The sequence below is a fragment of the Scyliorhinus canicula genome, chromosome 8, assembly GCF_902713615.1.
Source record: "Scyliorhinus canicula chromosome 8, sScyCan1.1, whole genome shotgun sequence".
Classification (NCBI taxonomy): Eukaryota; Metazoa; Chordata; class Chondrichthyes; order Carcharhiniformes; family Scyliorhinidae; genus Scyliorhinus; species Scyliorhinus canicula.
This window is the reverse complement of record NC_052153.1, coordinates 126187864-126206375: the sequence shown is the minus strand read 5'-3', so window position 1 is coordinate 126206375 and position 18512 is coordinate 126187864. Positions and strand designations below refer to the sequence as shown.

At 47.5% G+C, this 18512-nt stretch overlaps 1 protein-coding gene across 4 annotated transcripts in view; it reads right to left on the bottom strand.

Annotated features, from left to right (window-relative positions):
• chd1 (chromodomain helicase DNA binding protein 1) overlaps positions 1-18512 on the bottom strand; it is a 258853-nt gene that overhangs the window by 109518 nt on the left and 130823 nt on the right. For 3 of the 4 annotated variants that reach the window (XM_038805193.1, XM_038805194.1, XM_038805192.1), the window contains exons 6-7: positions 17903-18025; positions 630-892 (exon numbers count right to left, since the gene is read on the bottom strand). In XM_038805193.1, coding sequence (XP_038661121.1) covers positions 630-892; positions 17903-18025 — 386 coding nt within the window. The remainder of the gene's footprint in view (positions 1-629; positions 893-17902; positions 18026-18512) is intronic. The other variant, XM_038805195.1, reaches the window with a different exon arrangement.

The following is an 18512-nucleotide window of genomic DNA, read 5'->3' as shown; positions in this document are numbered from 1 at the left end:
TGAATGCTATACCAATCATACAAGTCAAAACAGTATCATCCCTGACTGACATCCAATAGCCTCTGCTGGACTCTGCCTGCATGTGGACTTCATCAGGCTTGGCTGTGATACACTCACTGTGTCCATCTCCTGCTAGTGACATAACAGACCACCCACATGTATTGACGAGCCTCAAACATAATCGTCACTTGGGCTAAGATCTTGGGAATGCCAACTGCTACAGGGCAATAACACAACGAAGGATCACTAACTGCTGGAGGAGAAAATAATAGTCATTCATATCTGCAGGGTCTCATGATTGAGAGGTTGGATATAAATAAAATAGCACTGGTATCATTCGTGTTCGTGTTTCACAATTCCATTGTCTTCCAATGACTTACTAAAATAAGTACAATGAGGTTTTCAATTCATAATGTTGTAATATGATATAAATAAATCTGTTCTAACAAGGAGGAAATCTAATGTAAAAGTCCCAAAGGGAGACCAATAGTGTTGTCATATTCATCAGGCAATGCAAAACATGGCTAAATTATATTTAAATAAGCAAAATGATTTACTTAGCACGCAAGCCAACAATGTACCATTATTTATATCCTATTTTAATACTCCTTTGAAGATTTAGAAAATACCTCCTTTCCGTCCTACTTGTGATTCCATTACTCTCTCTAACGTTTCAAATTCTTCTTCTTCCTCTGCGGGTGGAGGGAGATCCTCCCCACAGATTTCAAGTAAATCATCAGAATCTGTTTTAGCATCCTCATCTTCCTTGTAGCTGACATTAACAGTTGCCTGGCGACGAAAACCCCTCTTATCGTGTTCTTCATCGTCATCATCTGATGATTCAGCTGGTCTCTTCAGTCCCTTTCCTTTCTTCACTTTTTTTGCTTTAATCCTTTAATTATAAAAAATACAATTGTAAGTTTCCTGACGTCTCAAAAAGACTGGAATAGGCACTTAAGCAATCATAGAGTTAAAATACATACTTCGGGGGAAGATTGACTATGTCAATTGTGCAAATTTTCCATACTTTGCTGTGATGGCTCATGTGCTTTTGAGAAAAACTCTAAAAACTAGGTTTCTCTGATAAGGGATTTCTGGTAAAGCATCTTGCCTCCAGTAACCGCTCATGAGACAAAGTTGCCTGGGAGATAAATAATAGAATAGCAAAGGGTCAATAAATTAATTATAGGGTTGAGTAGATTGCAAGTACAGCTCTGATCTCAAACAGGGTTCTGTTTTGCAAGGAAGTAGAGTTGTTAGTTAGTTTAAAATACGCTTCTTGCAAGACGCATTTCTTTCAAGCTGCTGAAATTCAGTACTCCCACTAAAAGAGAGTAAAACTCTCGTTAACAGAAGGACTCCGAACAGTGAGTTGAACTTTCAGGATAGCCAAGCTGAGGAGATAGATTTCTTAGATGCAAAGTTCCAGAGTTAAAGAATATTAGAACCAGGAGAGATTTGACTTGAGGTGAGTCAAGGTTATTCAAAAAGGGGGACAGAGTGCAGTAAACTGTAGGCCAGTTAGCCTAACAACTGACTTAGGGAAATTATTACATGCTATTACTAAAGATGTTATAGCAGAGCACTTAAGAAGAAGTTGAGGCCATCAGGTAGAATCAACATGGTTTTGTGAAAGGGAAATCATGTTTCACCAATTTTTTGGAGTTCTTTGATGGAATTGCATGCGTTGTGAAGAAAGGGGAACCGGTGGATGCACTGTACTTCGATTTCCAGAAGGCATTTGATAAGTGCCACATTAACATTTACTGTGGAAAATAAAAACTCAGTGTCAGGGGTAATATATCAGCATGGACAGAAAATTAGATAACCAGCAGGAAACAGACGGTAGCCACAACAATGGTCTTTTATTGGTTGGTGGGACGTAACAAGTGGTGTTCACATAGATCAGATCAGTGCTGATGCTTCAACTTTTTACAATTTATAGAATGCCTTGGATGAAGGAACTAAAGATATGGTCGCAAAATTTGCTGACGACACAAAGATCGGTAGGAAAGTTAAGCTATGAAGAGGACATGGTTGGGTTAAGTGAGTGGGAAAGGATCTGGCAGAGTATAATCTGGGCAAATGTAAAATTGTCCAATTTAAGAAGAAAAATAAAAAAGAAACATATATTATGGGCCAGGGTTTAGAGAACACCAAAGTATATCATGGAGTTCACCTGCCCCACAACTTTTAATAGATTTTGGTTATGGGGAGCACAAGGGCCAACTTTACAGGTGTGATGCAACAGAGAACTAAAAGTATTTTTAAACAAAAACAATGTTTATTCTATGAATGCAGTTAACATTTTATAAACACACAGTAAACATCTTATCAACTACAAACCCTGATAACACCCCAAAAGATACAGTACTCCATAGATAACCCTTAGTAACTTCCCAAACAACATCCATAAGCCAAAACACTTTTTAACAAAGACAGTAGGTTTGCATTCCTTACAGAAACAGGTATTACTTGTAAATCATCAAGTGATCGGGAGACATTTTTTTATCATGCAGAGGGATTAAACATACATCTGCTTGGTTCCAACAGAAAGTGAAACTAAAATAGAGCCAAAAACAGCTTCCAGCTCAAAACGAAAGTAAAAAGCAGAATCACATTTCAGCTCCACCCACACAATGACATCACTGCAGCCATTTGATAAAACACACTTTGCTGAAAAAGACTCTCACATGACAATATAAATGGTGAGAGATTACAGAACTCTGAGATTGAGGGATCCTGATGTCCTAGTGCATGAATCACAGAAGGCTAGTGTGCAGGTACAGCAAGTAATGAAGAAAGCTAATAGATTGTTACCATTTATTGTGAGGAGAACCAATAACAAAACTAGGGCGGTTATGGTTCAGTTGTACAGTGCATTGGTAAGACCACATCTGGATTACAGTGTACAGTTTTGGTCTTCTTATTTAAGGAAAGATGTAAATACGTTAGAAACAGTTCAGAGAAGGTTTACTAGACTAATACCAGGATTGGGCAGGTTGTCTTAAGAGGATAAAGTGAAGAAATTAAAACTGGGGTCACCGTTTAAAAATAAGGGGTCGCCGGACTTCCGGTGGCGTGGGCGCGCAGGGAGGCCACAGTGCAAAGAGCTCCCGCCGGAGGCCGTGTGGCGCGGCGATTCCGGGGAAATCCCCGAGTTTCGACACACCCCCCGACGACCGTTGGCCTTTGGGGCCGTCGCGAGCAGCCAGCGGGGCAGGTTTAAAAACCGGTAAAGAACCCCGCGCGGGTGTTGGGGCGGCGGGGCCAGAGCAGCGGGGGCGGGGCTACGAGGAGGCCAGCCCGAGTCCAGGACACCATGTAAGAGCGGTGTCCCACAATGGATGGCTCCCACCTAGGAGGAAGAAAGAAGGCTGGAACCTGGTCCCAGGGGAGTTCTGGATGATTACAGAGGGGAAAGGAAGAAAGCTGGAAGATTTAAACAAATTTAAAGAAGTTTGGTGAAGTTTTTTTTCCCCTCCCCTTTGTCTTTAAAAAAAAGAATAATTCAGATTGATGAAGGACAGAAGGGTGGAGGGAGAGGAGAAGAGAAAGAAAGGGAAAAACAATAAGCTGCTAAAGGATGCGCAAAGCAGCGTCGAAGAAAGGAGGAAACGCGGGGTCGCCGCTGAAGGAGAAGACGAATAAAAGTGGTGATAGGATGGCGGAAGCCGAACTGAAAAGCGGGGCCGCACTACTTACGGTGGAGAAGATGACCGAGGTGATGGTGGGGGAGCTGGAAAAACAGTTTGCGAGGCACATGGAGGCCTGGAAAAAGGAGACAGCGGCCGCATTGAAGTTACTGGCGGTGGAGGCAATCGCCCCGATAATTGCCCCGTTGAAATGAAAATCGCTTATTGTCACAAGTAGGCTTCAATTAAGTTACTGTGAAAAGCCCCTAGTCGCCACATTCCGGCGCCTGTCTGGGGAGGCTGGTACGGGAATCGAACCGTGCTGCTGGCCTGCTTTAAAAGCCAGCGATTTAGCCCAGTGAGCTGGCGGTGGCAAAGACATTGGCCGAGGTGAGAGAGCAGGGCGAGAAGGTGAAAGAAGTGGAGGAAGCCATGTCACGACACAGTGACCAGGTCACCTTGATGGGAGATGAGTTGCGGAGGGCTGTGAAGATTAATAGAGGTATCCGAGCAAAGCTGGAAGACTTGGAAAACCGCTCAAGGCGGCATAATTTGAGAATTGTGGGCTTGCCCAAAGGGACAGAGGGCCCAAGGCCAACACAATACTTCGCTAAGAAGTTGGCGGAGCTGATGGGGGAGAGTGAGAGCCCCTCCCAGTACGAGCTAGACCGAGCCCATCGGTCATTAAGGCCGAAGCCCAAAGTGAATGAGCCGCCAAGGGCAGTAATTATCGGCTTCCATATGTTTTGCATGAAGGAGGTGGTGTTAAACTGGGCGAAGCAGAAGCGGGAGATACTACGGGATGGTACTACGGTCCGGATCTACCAGGACTTGACGGTGGAGTTGGCAAAAAGGCGTTTGGTCGAGTGAAGGCGACGTTGTACAAGAAGGGGGAACGGTTTGGTATGGTGTACCCAGCGAGGATGAGGGTAATGTATAATGGCAAAGACTTTTATTTTGAGACAGCGGATGCGGCTGAGGCATTCGTGAAGGCAGAAGGCTTGGGACAGACATAAAGAGCGGAGCTGGAAGAGAGACTGTGGACTGTGTTTGAACAGCCGGAAAATGTATAAATGTTATAACTTTCTTTTTAAGGATTTGTATTGTAATCTACTTCTCTTTGTATTGTTATAGAGTGTAAGTTAATGGTGGGTTGATGGGTGCTCTGTGTTGCGACGGTTAAATGTTAGTGAATTGTATGGGTTGGATTGTTGGATTTGGTTTTTTTTTTTCCTCTGGGACTGGGTGGAAGTGGATGATATGTCTTGGCGGGGGGGGAGCCACCCGCACTAGCTAGTTAAAGTCAGTCAGCTAGTGAACAGAGGTGAGAGGAGAGGAGGGCTGCAGACATTGGAGCCTGGATAGCAGGTGTCAATGGGCCTACGAGGCGAGCGAGAGGGGGGGAGGAAGGGTTGGATGCTGGGGATATTGTTTCTGGGGGAAAGGTAAGGGGGGTTTTCGGAAGGGGGGGGGGGGGGGGGGGGGGGGGGGGGGGGGGGGGGGGGGGGGGGGGGGGGGGGGGGGGGGGGGGGGGGGTGTGGTTCGATGTTAACAATGCACAGGGGCGGGCCAGGCTTATGGGGCAGGGCCCGGCAGTATGTTGATGGTGGATAAGAAAGGTTGCCGGGGGGGGGGGGGAGGAGGAGAGACCCCAAGTAAGGATAGTTACGTGGAACGTGAGAGGGCTAGGAGGTCCGGTCAAGAGTGCTTGCGCATCTTAAAAGTCTGAAAACCGATGTGGCAATGCTGCAGGAGACTCACTTGAGGGTGAAGGACCAGGTGACACTTAAAACGGGTTGGGTTAGCCAAGTGTTTCACTCTGGATTTGATGGAAGGGCTCGAGGGGTAGCAGTGTTGGTCAGCAAAAGGGTACACTTCCAGATGGAGATGGTAGTGGCAGATCAGGGAGGTAGATATGTGATTGTGTCCAGGGCGCTGGACGGGAGATTAGTGGCGCTGGTAAGTGTATACGGTCCCAACTTGGACAATGCTGGATTTGCAAGGAAGGTGTTTGGAGCTATTCCTGACTTGAACACACACGAGCTGATTGTGGGGGGGGACTGGAACCTGGTGCAGGAGCCACGGTTGGACAGATCACGACCGCGCTCGCTGGTCCCATCGGAGGGGGCAAAGGCGCTAGCTGGGCTAATGGTGGAAATGGGAGGGGTGGACCCTTGGATGTTCCTGTACCCAGGGGGACGGGAGTACTCGTTTTTCCCGCAGTCCATAGGGTATGCTCGCGGATTGACTTTTTTGTGGTGGGAAAGGCTTTGCTGGCTGGAGTCAAGGGGTCGGAATACTCTGCAATTGCTGCGTCAGACCACGCGCCACATTGGGTGGATATGGTGCTGGAGACGGGGGTAGTGCAGAGGCCGGGGTGGAAACTGGATGTGGGGCTTTTGGGGTACCAAGTATTCTGTGAAAAAATTGAAAAGGTAATTAAGGAATATGTAAGATTCAACTGTACAGGTGAGGTGTCAATGGCAGTCGTCTGGGAGGCTCTAAATGCGGTAGTGAGGGTTGAGGTAATTTCGTTTAAGGCCAGGGTGGACAAAGAGGAGAGGTTGGAGCGGCAGAGGCTAATAGATGAGATGTTGGAGGCAGATAGGAGTTATGCGGAGGATGGGGACCCAGCGATGCTGGGGAAGAGGAAGGAACTACAGGCGAGCTTCGACGGACTATCCACCAGGAAGGCGGTGCGCCAACTGAGGCGAGCGAGGGGTGCAGTTTATGAGCATGGAGACAAGGCAGGGGCATATGTTAGCAGGTCAGCTCCGGAGGGAGGCAGCAGCAAGGGAAATTCTTCAGGTAAGGGATAGGGCTGGGAAGTTGGTGGTGGCTCCGGAGCTGATTTACAAGGTTTTTGAGGAATCCTACGAGAGGTTGTACAGGTCAGAGCCACCCGGGGGAGACCGTGCTGGAATTTCTGGATGGGTTGGAGTACCCGAGGCGAGGGGAGGGAGACAAGGCTACATTAGAAGGAGCAATACTGGAGCAGGAGATAAAAGACGCGATTGGGAGGATGCAGTCGGGGAAGGTGGCAGGGCCGGATGGGTATCCGGTGGAATATTATAAAAAATTTAAGGATAAGTTGGCACCCCTGATGGTAGGGATGTTTGAAAAGGCGATAGGGAAGGGAGTGCTGCCGCAAACCTTGGGGCAGGCATCAATTTCACTGTTGCATATAAAGGGTAAGGATCCGACGGAGTGTGGATCGTATAGGCCCATATCACTTCTTAATATGGACGCAAAGGTATTGGCAAAGGTACTGGCGGGTAGGCTGGAGGGGTGTCCCCCGAAGATGATAGGTGAGGATCAGACAGGGTTCGTGAAAGGGAGGTAGCTGTTTTCGAATATTAGGAGGGTCTTGAACGTCGTTATGGCACCGGCGGAAGGGAAGGAAACAGAGGTGGTGGTGCCACTGGACGCCGAGAAGGCGTTTGATCGGGTGGAATGGGGGTACCTGATGGCAGTGCTGGAACGGTTTGGGACTGGACCAAGATTTGTGAACTGAGTAAAGTTATTATATAAGTAGTTCGGGAGCATGGAAAGGAATAGTGAGGGGGGGGATAGAGCATAGGGTGTCCTTGTATGCCGACGACCTGCTGCTGTATGTGTCAGAGCCGAGTGCGTCGATAGGAGGAATATTGGAGTTGCTGCAGGTATTTGGGTCTTTCTCTGGGTACAAGCTGAACTTGGACAAGAGTGAGTATTTTGTGGTGTCTGGGCAGGGGTGGTGGGGCTGCCATTCCGTAGGGCAGGGACTCACTTTAGGTATTTGGGGGTGCAGGTTGCCTGGGAGTGGGGAAGGCTTCGCAGATACAACATCACTAGTATGGTGGGGAGAGTGAGAGCTGACCTGGCGAGGTGGGATGGTCTCCCTCTGTCACTGGCGGGTCGGGTGCAGGCGGTTAAAATGAATATGTTGCCGCGATTTCTGTTTATTTTTCAATGCCTACCGATTTTCCTGCCAAAGTCTTTTTTCAGGAAGATTGAGGGAGGATTACCTCGTTTATATGGGGAGGGAAGGTGGCCAGAGTGAGGAAGGTGCTGCTACAGAGGGGAAGGCAGGCAGGGGGTTTGGGTCTCCCGAACCTGATGTACTACTACTGGGCAGCGAATGTGGAGAAGGTGCGGAGCTGGGTCAGAGGGGTTGATTCCCAGTGGGTCAGAATGGGGGAGAGTTCGTGCAGGGGGTCGGGGCTGAAGGCACTATCAACGGCCCCGCTCCAGATAGCTCCGGGGAAATACTCAGGGAGTCCGGTAGTAATAGCTTCATTGAAAATCTGGAGGCAGTTTCGCCAACACTTCAGGTTGGGGGCAGGGTCGAGGGAAATGCCGATCCGGGAGAACTACAGATTTGAGCCAGGGAGGTGGAACGGAAGCTTCCGGAAATGGGAAGAGAAGGAAATTAAGACTCTAAAAGATTTGTTTCCTCGGAGTCGATTTGCAGGATTGAGGGAGCTGGAAGCGAAGTATGGGCTGGAGCAGGGAGAAGTGTTTAGGTATATGCAGGTTCGGGACTTTGCCAGGAAGGAGATACAGAGCTTCCCGGAGGAACCGGCCTCCACGTTGTTGGAGGTGGTGCTGGCGGCAAGTGGACTGGAGAAGGGGACAGTGTCAGCGGTATATGGAGCTATGTTGGAGAAGGATAAGGCACCACTGGAGGGGATCAAAGCGAAGTGGGAGGAAGAATTGGGAGAGGTTATAGATGAGGGGGTCTGATGTGAGGTGCTCCGGAGAGTGAATGCCTCCACCTCAGTTTGGGGCTGATACAGCTGAAGGTGGTGTACAGGGCACACCTCACGAGGGCAAGGATGGGCCGATTCTTTGAAGGGGTAGATGTGTGTGAACGTTGCCGGGGGGGGGGGCTAATCACGTTCATATGTTTTGGTCCTGTCCAAAGCTTGGGGAGTACTGGAAGGAGGTGTTTAGGGTAATTTCCAAGGTGGGGCATGTGAAGCTGGACCCAGGTCCCCGGGAGGCCATATTCGGGGTGTCGGATCAGCCAGGGTTGGAAACGGGTGCGGAGGCAGATATCATAGCCTTCGCCTCGTTGATCGCCCGAAGGCGGATCCTGCCAGGATGGAGAGCGGCCTCTCCACCCTGTGCCCTGGCGTGGCGAGGGGACCTGTTGGAATACTTGACCCTTGAGAAGGTTAAGTTCGAACTGAGGGGAAGCTCGGAGGGGTTCTACAAGTCATGGGCACTATCACTATTCTGCACTTTCAAGAACTGGATAACGTCGAACATTAGTTTGGGGGGGGGGGGCTGTGTATGTTGAAGATGGCTATGGGTAATCCCTGATTCCTTTTTTTTTCTTTGTCATTTGTTTATGTTAACATACAGGCTGATGTCTGGGCATGGTGGGAGGATGGGATCGTTGTTACTGTTATGGGGTTTAAGATATTTGTTGTTGGTTATTGATTGTTGTTGGGTGTAAATTAGGGAGAAAAATTGTGAAAAAGGAGAATAAAAATATTTTTTAAAAAATAAAAATAAATAAGGTGTCACCCAATAAAGACAGAGATGGTAAGGGCAGCATGGTAGCACAGTGCTTAGCAGTGTTGCGTCACAGCTCCAGGGTCTCAGGTTCGATTCCCGGCTTGGGTCACTGACTGTGGATTCCCAGCTTGGGTGGAGTGCTCTTTCCAGGGGCTGGTGCAGACTCGATGGGCCGAATGGCCTCCTTCTGCGCTTTGATTCTATGAGGAAATTTTTTCTCTCTGAGGATTGTGGGTTTATTAAATCTCTCTTTCTCAAAAGGCAATGGAAACGGAGTCTTTGAATACCTTTAAGGCAGTGCTAGATAGATTCTTGAATAACAAAGCGGCGAAAGGTTAACAAGTATAGGCAGAAATGTGGAGTGGAGGTTACAATCAGATCAGCCATTATTCCATCGAGTGACAGAACAAGCTTGAGAGGATAAGTGGCCAACTTCTCTTCCTTATTCGTATGTGACTACTTCTTCTTGGGCAGTCCCTCAGCGTCGCGGCTGACTTTCTTTCACTCCGGGGAGCTGGGATTTGCAGTGGCTGAATAGTCCAGCCCTGGATCCGCTGATTCTGCCTCCGGTTTGGCAGTTGGTGTTTGATGAGTTGGGTGGGTAGGACGCTCTGGATTCTGCACTCTCTTGCCGCTGTTAATGCTTGGCCTCCACGTGCTCCACTCGACAACACTCGACGTTAACGGCGCCTTCGCAGATGCTTTTCCTCCAATTTGCGCGATCTAAGACAAGCGATTTCCATGTATCAATGGGGATGCTGCATTTATTTAAAAAGAGGCTTTCAGAGTGTCCTTGTAGCATTTCCTCTGCACTCCCAGTGATCTTTGCTATTGCGGAGCTCAGAGTAGAGCACGTGTTTCGGGAGTCTTGTGTCACACAAGCGGGCAATGTGGCCTGTCTATCACAGCTGGTTGAGCATGACCAGTGCCTTGATACTGGGGATACTGGCCTAGGAGAGGTTCCTCATGTTGGTGCGGCTATCCTGCCAGTGAGTTTTTAGGATTTTGCGGAGGCAACATTAGTGATATATCTCCAGGGATTTGAGGCGTCTGCTGTACATTGCCCATGTTTCTGATGCATACAGAAGGATGGGGGCCATGGCTGCTCTGTAGAACATGAGCTTGTTGCTGGATTGGAGGTCTCGATCTTCGAACACTCCGTTCCTCAGGCATTCAGAGACTGCACTGGAGCATTGGAGTCAATGCTGGATTTCCTCATCAATAACTGCTCTTACTGAGAGGAGGCTCCCGAGGTATGGTAAATGATCCATACCGTTCAAGGGCTCACTGTGGACCTTGATGGTCAGGGCGCAATTTTCTGTGGTAGGAGCGGGAAGGTAGAGAATCTTTGTTTTTCGGATGTTTTGTCTGAGGCCCATTATCTCATATGCCTCATTGAATGCATCAATGATGAGTTTGTAGCTCAGCAGCCTGTGCACACTCGCAGGTATCGTCTGCGTACTGCAGCTCGATGACAGAGGTTGGGTGGTCTTGGTTCTGGCCTGGAAGCGTCCAAGGTTGAACAGTTTCTCACTTGTCCGGTAGGTTAGCTCCACTCCAGTGGGGAGCTTCACGGTGGCAGGATGGAGTTTTACTGCAAGGATGGAGCCCTGTTTGATCCCAGTTTGCCTACTCATTGGGTCTGTGATGGTTCCATTGGTGAGGATCACAGCTTGCATGTCGTTGTGGAGCAGATGGAGAATGGTGACAAACTTCTGCGGGCATCCGGATTTGGGGAGGACGTTCCACAATCCCTCACAGAGTCGAAGGTCTTTGCGAAATCAAAGACAGCAACACACAAAGGTTGATGGCGCTCCCTGCAGTTTTCCTGGATTTGTTGCACGTTGAAGAACACGTCCATTAAGCCTCTTGATCAGTGGAAGCCACACTGTGACTGAGGGAGGAGCTCTTCGGCCACTGGGAGGAGGCAGTTGAGGAGTATTCCCACGATGACCTTTCCCATGGTGGAGAGTAGTGAAAGCCCTCTGCAATTTCTGCAGTTAGATCTGTCTCCTTTCTTGAAGATGGTCACAATTAAGGCGGATGCGACTACTCTTAAGACACTAGCTGTGCCTGTGTGGAACAGTGTGTTACGATCTCAGCTGATGTTACGAATGGACAGGCAGATCCCCGAGTGTATCCCTCACTCGATAGATCATAGCTTATTTTTTGTGTTCAGTGACATGGTTGTACAGAATCACACGAGGAGTCATAAGAGGAGAGACTAAATCGGTTAAGGTTATATTAATTAGAATTTAGAAGAGTGACAGAGGATTTCATAGAAACTTATAAAATTCAACAGGATTAGACAGGATAGATTCAGAAAGAGCATTCCCAATGGTGGGGCATCCAGAACTAGGGGTCATAGTTTGAGGATAAAGGATAAACCTTTTAGGACTGAGGTGAGGAGAAGTGTCTTCAGACCTAGGCAGTGGTGAATCTGTGGAATTAACTACCACAAAAAGTAGCGGAGGCCAAAAGGTACTCCTTCACCCCACCTATATGTTCACGGATGAACACAAGTTTTTTTTAAATTTAGAGTAGCCAATTATTTTTCTTTTCCAATTAAGGGGCAATGTAACATGGCCAATCCAGGGTAACACAGTGGTTAGCACAGTTGCTTCACAGCCACAGGGACCCAGGTTCGATTCCCGGCTTGGTTCACAGTCTGTGCGGAGTCTGCACGTTCACCCTGTGTGCGTGGGTTTTCTCCGGGTGCTCCGATTTCCTCCCACAATCCAAAGATGTGCAGGTTAATAATAATAATCTTTTATTGTCACAAGTATTAAGTTACTGTGAAAAGCCCCTAGTCGCCACATTCCGGCGCCTGTTTGCGTAAGCTGGTACGGGAATTGAACCTGCACTGCTGGCCTTGTTCTGCATCACAAACCAGCTGTCTGGCCCACTGAGCTACACCAGCCCACATTGGTGGATTGGTCATGGTGAATTGACCTTGGTGTCCAAAAGAGTTAGTTAGGTGGGGTTACAGAGATAGGGTGGAGACGTGGGCTTGACTGGTGTGCTCTTTCCAAGAGCTAGTGCAGACTAGATGGGACAACTGGCCTCATTCTGCCCTGTAAATTATATTATATATGAACACCTAACCAGCACATCTTTGGGTTGTGGGGGCAAAACCCACGCAGATATGGAGAGAATGGGCAAACTCCACACAGACAGTGGCCCAGGCTCAGGATTCGAACCCGGGTCCTCAGCGCCGCAGCCCCAGTGCTAACCAGTGCGCCCCATGCTGCCCTGAACACAGGTTTTTAAAGGATAAATATAAGATATACCTTATGCATAAATGTTTTTGGTAAGTACACAGGCCACGTAAACCAACAGGCCAACCTGCGGCCAGACCCATCACACTCTGAAACCAAGTGGCAGATGCCACCCAAATCAACTTCTGTGGATTTCTCATCAAATCCCCCTCTGTGGATTTCTCATCAAATCCCCCAACTGTTCTCACTGGAATTGGACTTCCACCTGAGTGTTTCCGGACTCCATTCTTCATAAAGCACATCTTGGAACCGTCTCCTAACAACCGTTTTTCGCAGATGCCTTCACCAAGGATGTTGTTCCAGGATTTCAATCTCTCATTTCATCATTTCTCTGCATCCGCTTAATCTTTCAGGTACACAGCCATGCCAATGGAACGCTACTGCTTCAAAGGCTATACGAGGTCACCAAACTTTTGATTTATCCGATGTCTGGGTTCTCACCTTAAATTTGGGTGTTGTAGCTCTAACATAAGAGCACTTTCTCGGCTTTTTCTACACCCAACAGAACCATTTTCAACTTGTTCCTTTAAATTAACTGTCTTCCTGAGACATAGGCCAGGATTCGCCAAAACCCCGGCTAAGTGTTGACTCCAGCGTAAACACCGGAGTGCTTGGCCCAGCTATTCAGTGGCCTACAGGGCGCCAGCACGGCGCCGGAGTGCTCCACACATCTCAGGCGCTGATACGCAGCCCTGCACTGCCGGCGCAGGTAAGCACATGCGCGTGGCAGCCGTTTCCACGCTGGCGCATTGCGTGGTGGCTGTTTCTGCGCCGGCGATGCGCAACATGGCGTAGCAACACTGCGGGCCTTCATGCAAGAAGGTAGGCCACCCCCCAGATCGCGCGGTACCCGCCGATCGGTAGCCCCAGATCGCGGGCCTGGCTGTCGTAGAGGCCCCCCCACCGGAGTCTGATCCCCCCCCCCGCCTCCTCACCAGGACGGCCACCGCGGCCACGGGTCCGAGCACCCGCTGGGTGGTACCACATGGGAACCACGCTGGCGGAACTCGGCCAGGCGACCACGGAGAATCGCCACGGGGGCCCATTTCAATGGCCCGCGACCAGCGCCGCATTGTCCGCACACCCGCCAATTCTCCTGTAACTGAAGAATCGTCAGAGCAGCGTGGTGGGAATTTATGTCGTCAACGGCGATTCTTCAACCCGGCGCGGGCGCGGAGAATCCCGGCCATAATTCTTGCCCCAACTCTCTAATTTTTCACTTTTCTTCTGTTCTTTTTGGAAGCCTTTTTTTTAAGCTCCCTGGTTCGGTCCAGCTCCTTCTGGGTTCAGCTTAAAACCAAACTCAAGTTCTTTCTAACCTTAAACCATGTTTGCTTCCATGTCAGTTACTCTCACTAATGACATGCATCTAAACCACCAAACTGAAGCAATTAACACTTTCAAATATAGAACCACAAAAATTAAACTAACTTAAAGCTTTATCTTATTTTGAATGCCTACATAAAAAGCAGATCATTCACAGACACGAGGAACTTTAGAGGGGTACCATCAAAACTCTCAAACAATGATTAAAGCATGTTATCATGAATATCCACATGTTTTGGACAAAGGACTGGATTTTCTTTTATTTGCTACCCAAGATTTACTGAAGGATTCTACTAGTTTTAGTCATTTGGAATTAATTTATGGACATCAGGTAAGAGGTCCTCTGAAATTAACCAAAGAAAGGTTTTCGGACAGAAGGACAAATCCCTCTGTTCAATGTATGTGTCTATGTTCCAGGAACGGCTCACGGGGGTCTGCAAAGTGGCATAAGAACATGTTCAAGTTTCTCAAACAAAGGTGAAGGAATGGACATATAGGCAAGCTGTGACCCAGATATTACAACAAAGGAATTAAGTATTGGTGTTGTAGCTTTTACAGGGGGAACCTCTGAAAGAGATTCAATCACAGCCTTCAAAAAGGATCTGTATAAACACGAAGGAGGAAAACATTAAAGGAATATGGGGAGGAGTTTGGGCTATTAAATTAACTGATCTGCCTTTGAACAAGTCTGCAGTGACTCGGCAAGCCAAACAGCCTCCTCTGTGATGTACTATTCTATGATTCTCGTTAGTCTTATAAATTTAGTAAATTTTATGCTAGATTGTTCCTTGTCCTTTTCCTTAACTACTCTAAACCTGACGATATGATGGTACTGTTCCCGAAATGCTCTCCCACTGAAAAAAATCTCAATTTCATTTCCCCAAATTAGATTCACCACCATTTCCTCCCTTTTTCAGATAGAAAGACACTAATCAAGAAAATTCTTCTGCACACATTTCAGGAATTTATTTCCTTCTTTGTTGTTAACACAGTCACTATTTCAGTCTGTATTTGAACAAACTTAAAGGATTCAGCACATGTAAATGATAAATTAGTGGGACTATGTGACAACAAATCCCCCGAGCCTGAAGTTCTGCATCCTAGGGAGACGAGAGTGTTCTAGGGTTTTGATCCAGTGACAGTGAAGGAACAGATGTATTCCCAAGCCAGGGTGTGAGTGGCTTGGATGTGTTCCTATGCATCCCTTGTCCTTCTAGATGCTAATGGTTTTGACTTTTGAGCTTTTAGACATTGTAGCAGTTGGGTACAACTGGGTGGCTTGCTGTGCCATTTCAGAAAGCATTGCTGTGTGGAATCACATGTAGGCCAGACCTGGTAAGGACAGATTTCCTTCCCTAAAGGACTTAAGTAAGCCAGATGGCGTTTTACGACAATCGACAATCATTTAGACTTTTAATTCCATATTTTTTATTAAATTCGAATTTCACCATCTGCCATGGTGGAATTCCAACCCAGCTCCCCAGAACATTACCCTGAACATCTGGATTACCACTATGCCGCTGCCTCCCTGGTCTTTGCATGTGAATCACTAAATTAACCTTCAGGCACAGCAAGCAATTAGGAAGGTGAATGAGATGGTATATTTTGCTACAATGGGATTATGTCGCACAAGAGTAAGTCGTCTTAGTACAATAATACAGGGCATTGTTGAGGTCACACCTGAGCACTGCATGTAATTTTGCCCTCTTTTTCTTTTTTTTTTATATAAATACATTTTATTGAAATTTTTACAAAATACAAAATATAAATATCTTAACTTTGTTAACATACAACCGCGGTAACCCCCCCATGAACAGTACCCCCCCAGCTTCAAGAGCAACTTCAAACAAAAGGAAAGAACAAAAACAAAGAAAAAGAAGAGAAAAACAAAAGAGAAAAAAAAAGAGAGAGAGATAGCACCCTCCACAAACCCATGTGCACAGTTCTCCCTCCCCCCAATCCGCCAAGAATGGCCCACCGGAGCACACACTCACGATCCACGAACCGGTGGAACTTCACCAACACCGCCCGCGGCGGCTCGTTCGGCTTGGGCCTCCTAGCCAGAATTCTATGGGCCCCCTCCAACTCCAGGGGCCCCTGGAAGGACCCAGCCCCCATCAGCGAGTTTAGCATCATCACCACATAGGCCGCTAGGTCCAACTCCTCCAGCCCCTCCGTGAGGCCCAGGATCCGTAGATTCTTCCTCCTCGACCGGTTGTCCAGCTCCTTGAACCGCTCCTGCCATCTTTTATGGAGTGCCTCATGCATCTCCACCTTCCCCACCACGGCCACGACCTAGTCCTCCCTTTCGGAGGCCTGCTGCTGCAGTTCCCTGTTGGTTACCTTGATGGACTCTAGCAGCTCCACCTTCAGCTCCTGGAAGCAGCGCAGCAGAGTCGTCTGCTGCTCCTGGACCCACTTCTTCAGCTCCTCGAAGCTTTCGCCGGCCGCCATTTTGTTTTTCGGGTCCCGATTTTTTCTGGGTGTTTTTTCCGTCGATTCTCTCCCTGCCCCGCTCCTGGTCTGGACCATGGGGGCCACTGGGGCGACTCCTGGCCTCTTCCCCCGTCGGGATTTGCCTCCTCAGCTCCGTTGGGGGGCCTTTAAAAAAGCCCCGAAGTCCGTTGATCTCGGGAGCCGCCGAACGTGCGGCTCAGCTGTGCATTGCCGCCACCGGAAGTGGCCTCCTTTTCTAAGGAAGAATATACTTACCATAGAGAGAGTGCAACAAAGCTTCACTCGACGGGTTCCTTGCATGAGGGGATTGTCCTATGAGGAGAGATTGAGTCGACTAGGCCTGTATTCCCTGGAGTTTAGAAATGAGAGGTGATCTAATTGAATATTCTTAAAGGGTTTGATAGGGTAAATGCTGAGAAAATGTTTCTCTGGGCAGAGAAACCTAGAACATGGGCATAATCTGAGAATAAGGGGTTGACCATTTAAAACAGGGAATTAAGAAATATTGAACTGAGTGGGAAGGTGGAGTTAAAGGGGAACACGGTAACATATTGCTCCACAGTAACACTGTTGTTTCACAGCGCCAGGGACCCGGGTTCGATTCCCAGCCTGGGCCACTGTCTGTGCGGAGTCTGCACGTTCTGTGTGAGTTTCCTCCAGGTGCCCTCCCACAAGTCGCGAAAGACACGCATGTTAGATGAATTGGACATTCGGAATTCTCCCTGTGTACCCAAACAGGTGTCGGAGTATGGTGACTAGGGGCTTTTCACAGTAACTTTATCATGGTGTTAATGTATGTTAATGTAAGCCTACTTGTGACAATAATAAAGATTATTAGAAGATCAGCCACCATTGATTGAATGACAGATCAGGTTTGAAAGGCCAAATGCCTGCTTTGACTCCAATTTCTTATGTGCTTATGAATAACTTTACAAATTACATCGGAGTCTCTAAATACGTTACCAATGTGTGATCTGCTGTCAGCTCTTCAATACCATCTGCCTACCAGAGTTTCCCTCTGAGAATTTCTTCACTCAAAATTCCAGAAATCATTTTGTTGCTATCAGTAGCATATAGAACATACAGTACAGAAGGAGGCCATTCGGCCCATCGAGTTTACACCGACTCACTTAAGCTCTCACTTCCATCCTATCCCCGTAACCCATTAATCCCCTCCTAACCTTTTTTTGGTCACTAAGGGAAATTTAGCATGGTCAATCCACCTAACCTGCACATCTTTGGACTGTGGGAGGAAATCAGAGCACCCGGAGGAAACCCACGCAGGCACGGGAGACCGTGCATACTCTGCACAGAGAGTGACCCAGCGGGGAAGCGAACCTGGGACCCTGGCGCTGTGAAGCTACAGTGCTATCCACTTGTGCTACCGTATTTATATAAATAAATACATAATACAAATATAACACACACACTCTCTTTCTCTCTCTCTCTCTCGAAAAATAAATTCTTGTGCTCACTTGACATCCACACATGCTTACTTAAAACAAGGGACACAGGATAGGGCACAAGAATGAAAAACCTTTTTAATTTCTGTCTCCCATAACTCAGTAAGCCTTAATATTGTCTCAGTACAGATCAGTTAATAGCACAGACCAGTGAAAGAACTACTGTATGATCAAGCTATTAAGTGAGCCTCTGGTAGAGCAGCTGATTATTGGTCAGGAGTACTACCTCAACTTTTACCTGTTCTGGGGTTTTCTGCTTTTTACTTTGTTGTTGGGCTGGTAGTCAGACTCGCTGTCTCCTGAGGTACTTTTCTCTCGATCATCTTCCTCCTCCTCAGAACCAGACATGTGCCAGTCTTCACTAGAGAAATGAAATTATATTACAAGAGGCAATATTCATGATACTACAGCATATGAAATGCTTCAGCAGCATCTGAACATGTTATTCCTTCACTATCACTTGCACAATATTCAGAATGGCCTACTTATGATGGAAGTACCAGTAGAACGACAGCATTGGCTCGACAAGGCTCGCTACCACCTTCAAAGGGCCAGAAATAGGCAACAAATGCGACTCTCTCATTGCCCACACCCAAAGGACAATACAAAAACAAATACTAAACTTACCAAGGTCCAAAATATATTGAGCATTCATGTGAAGATTGTGCTTCTACATTTTATCATTCCAATACTAAAAACTTTATTGAAAAAAGTGAAATTCATACTTAAAACTAATTTCCAATCCCAAAGTATTTTCATCAATAGAAATGGATTATCACATCCATTGAAATGAATGCACATCTATTTCACAAGGACCATGCATAACAAGTCTGCAAGAGAGACCTGTT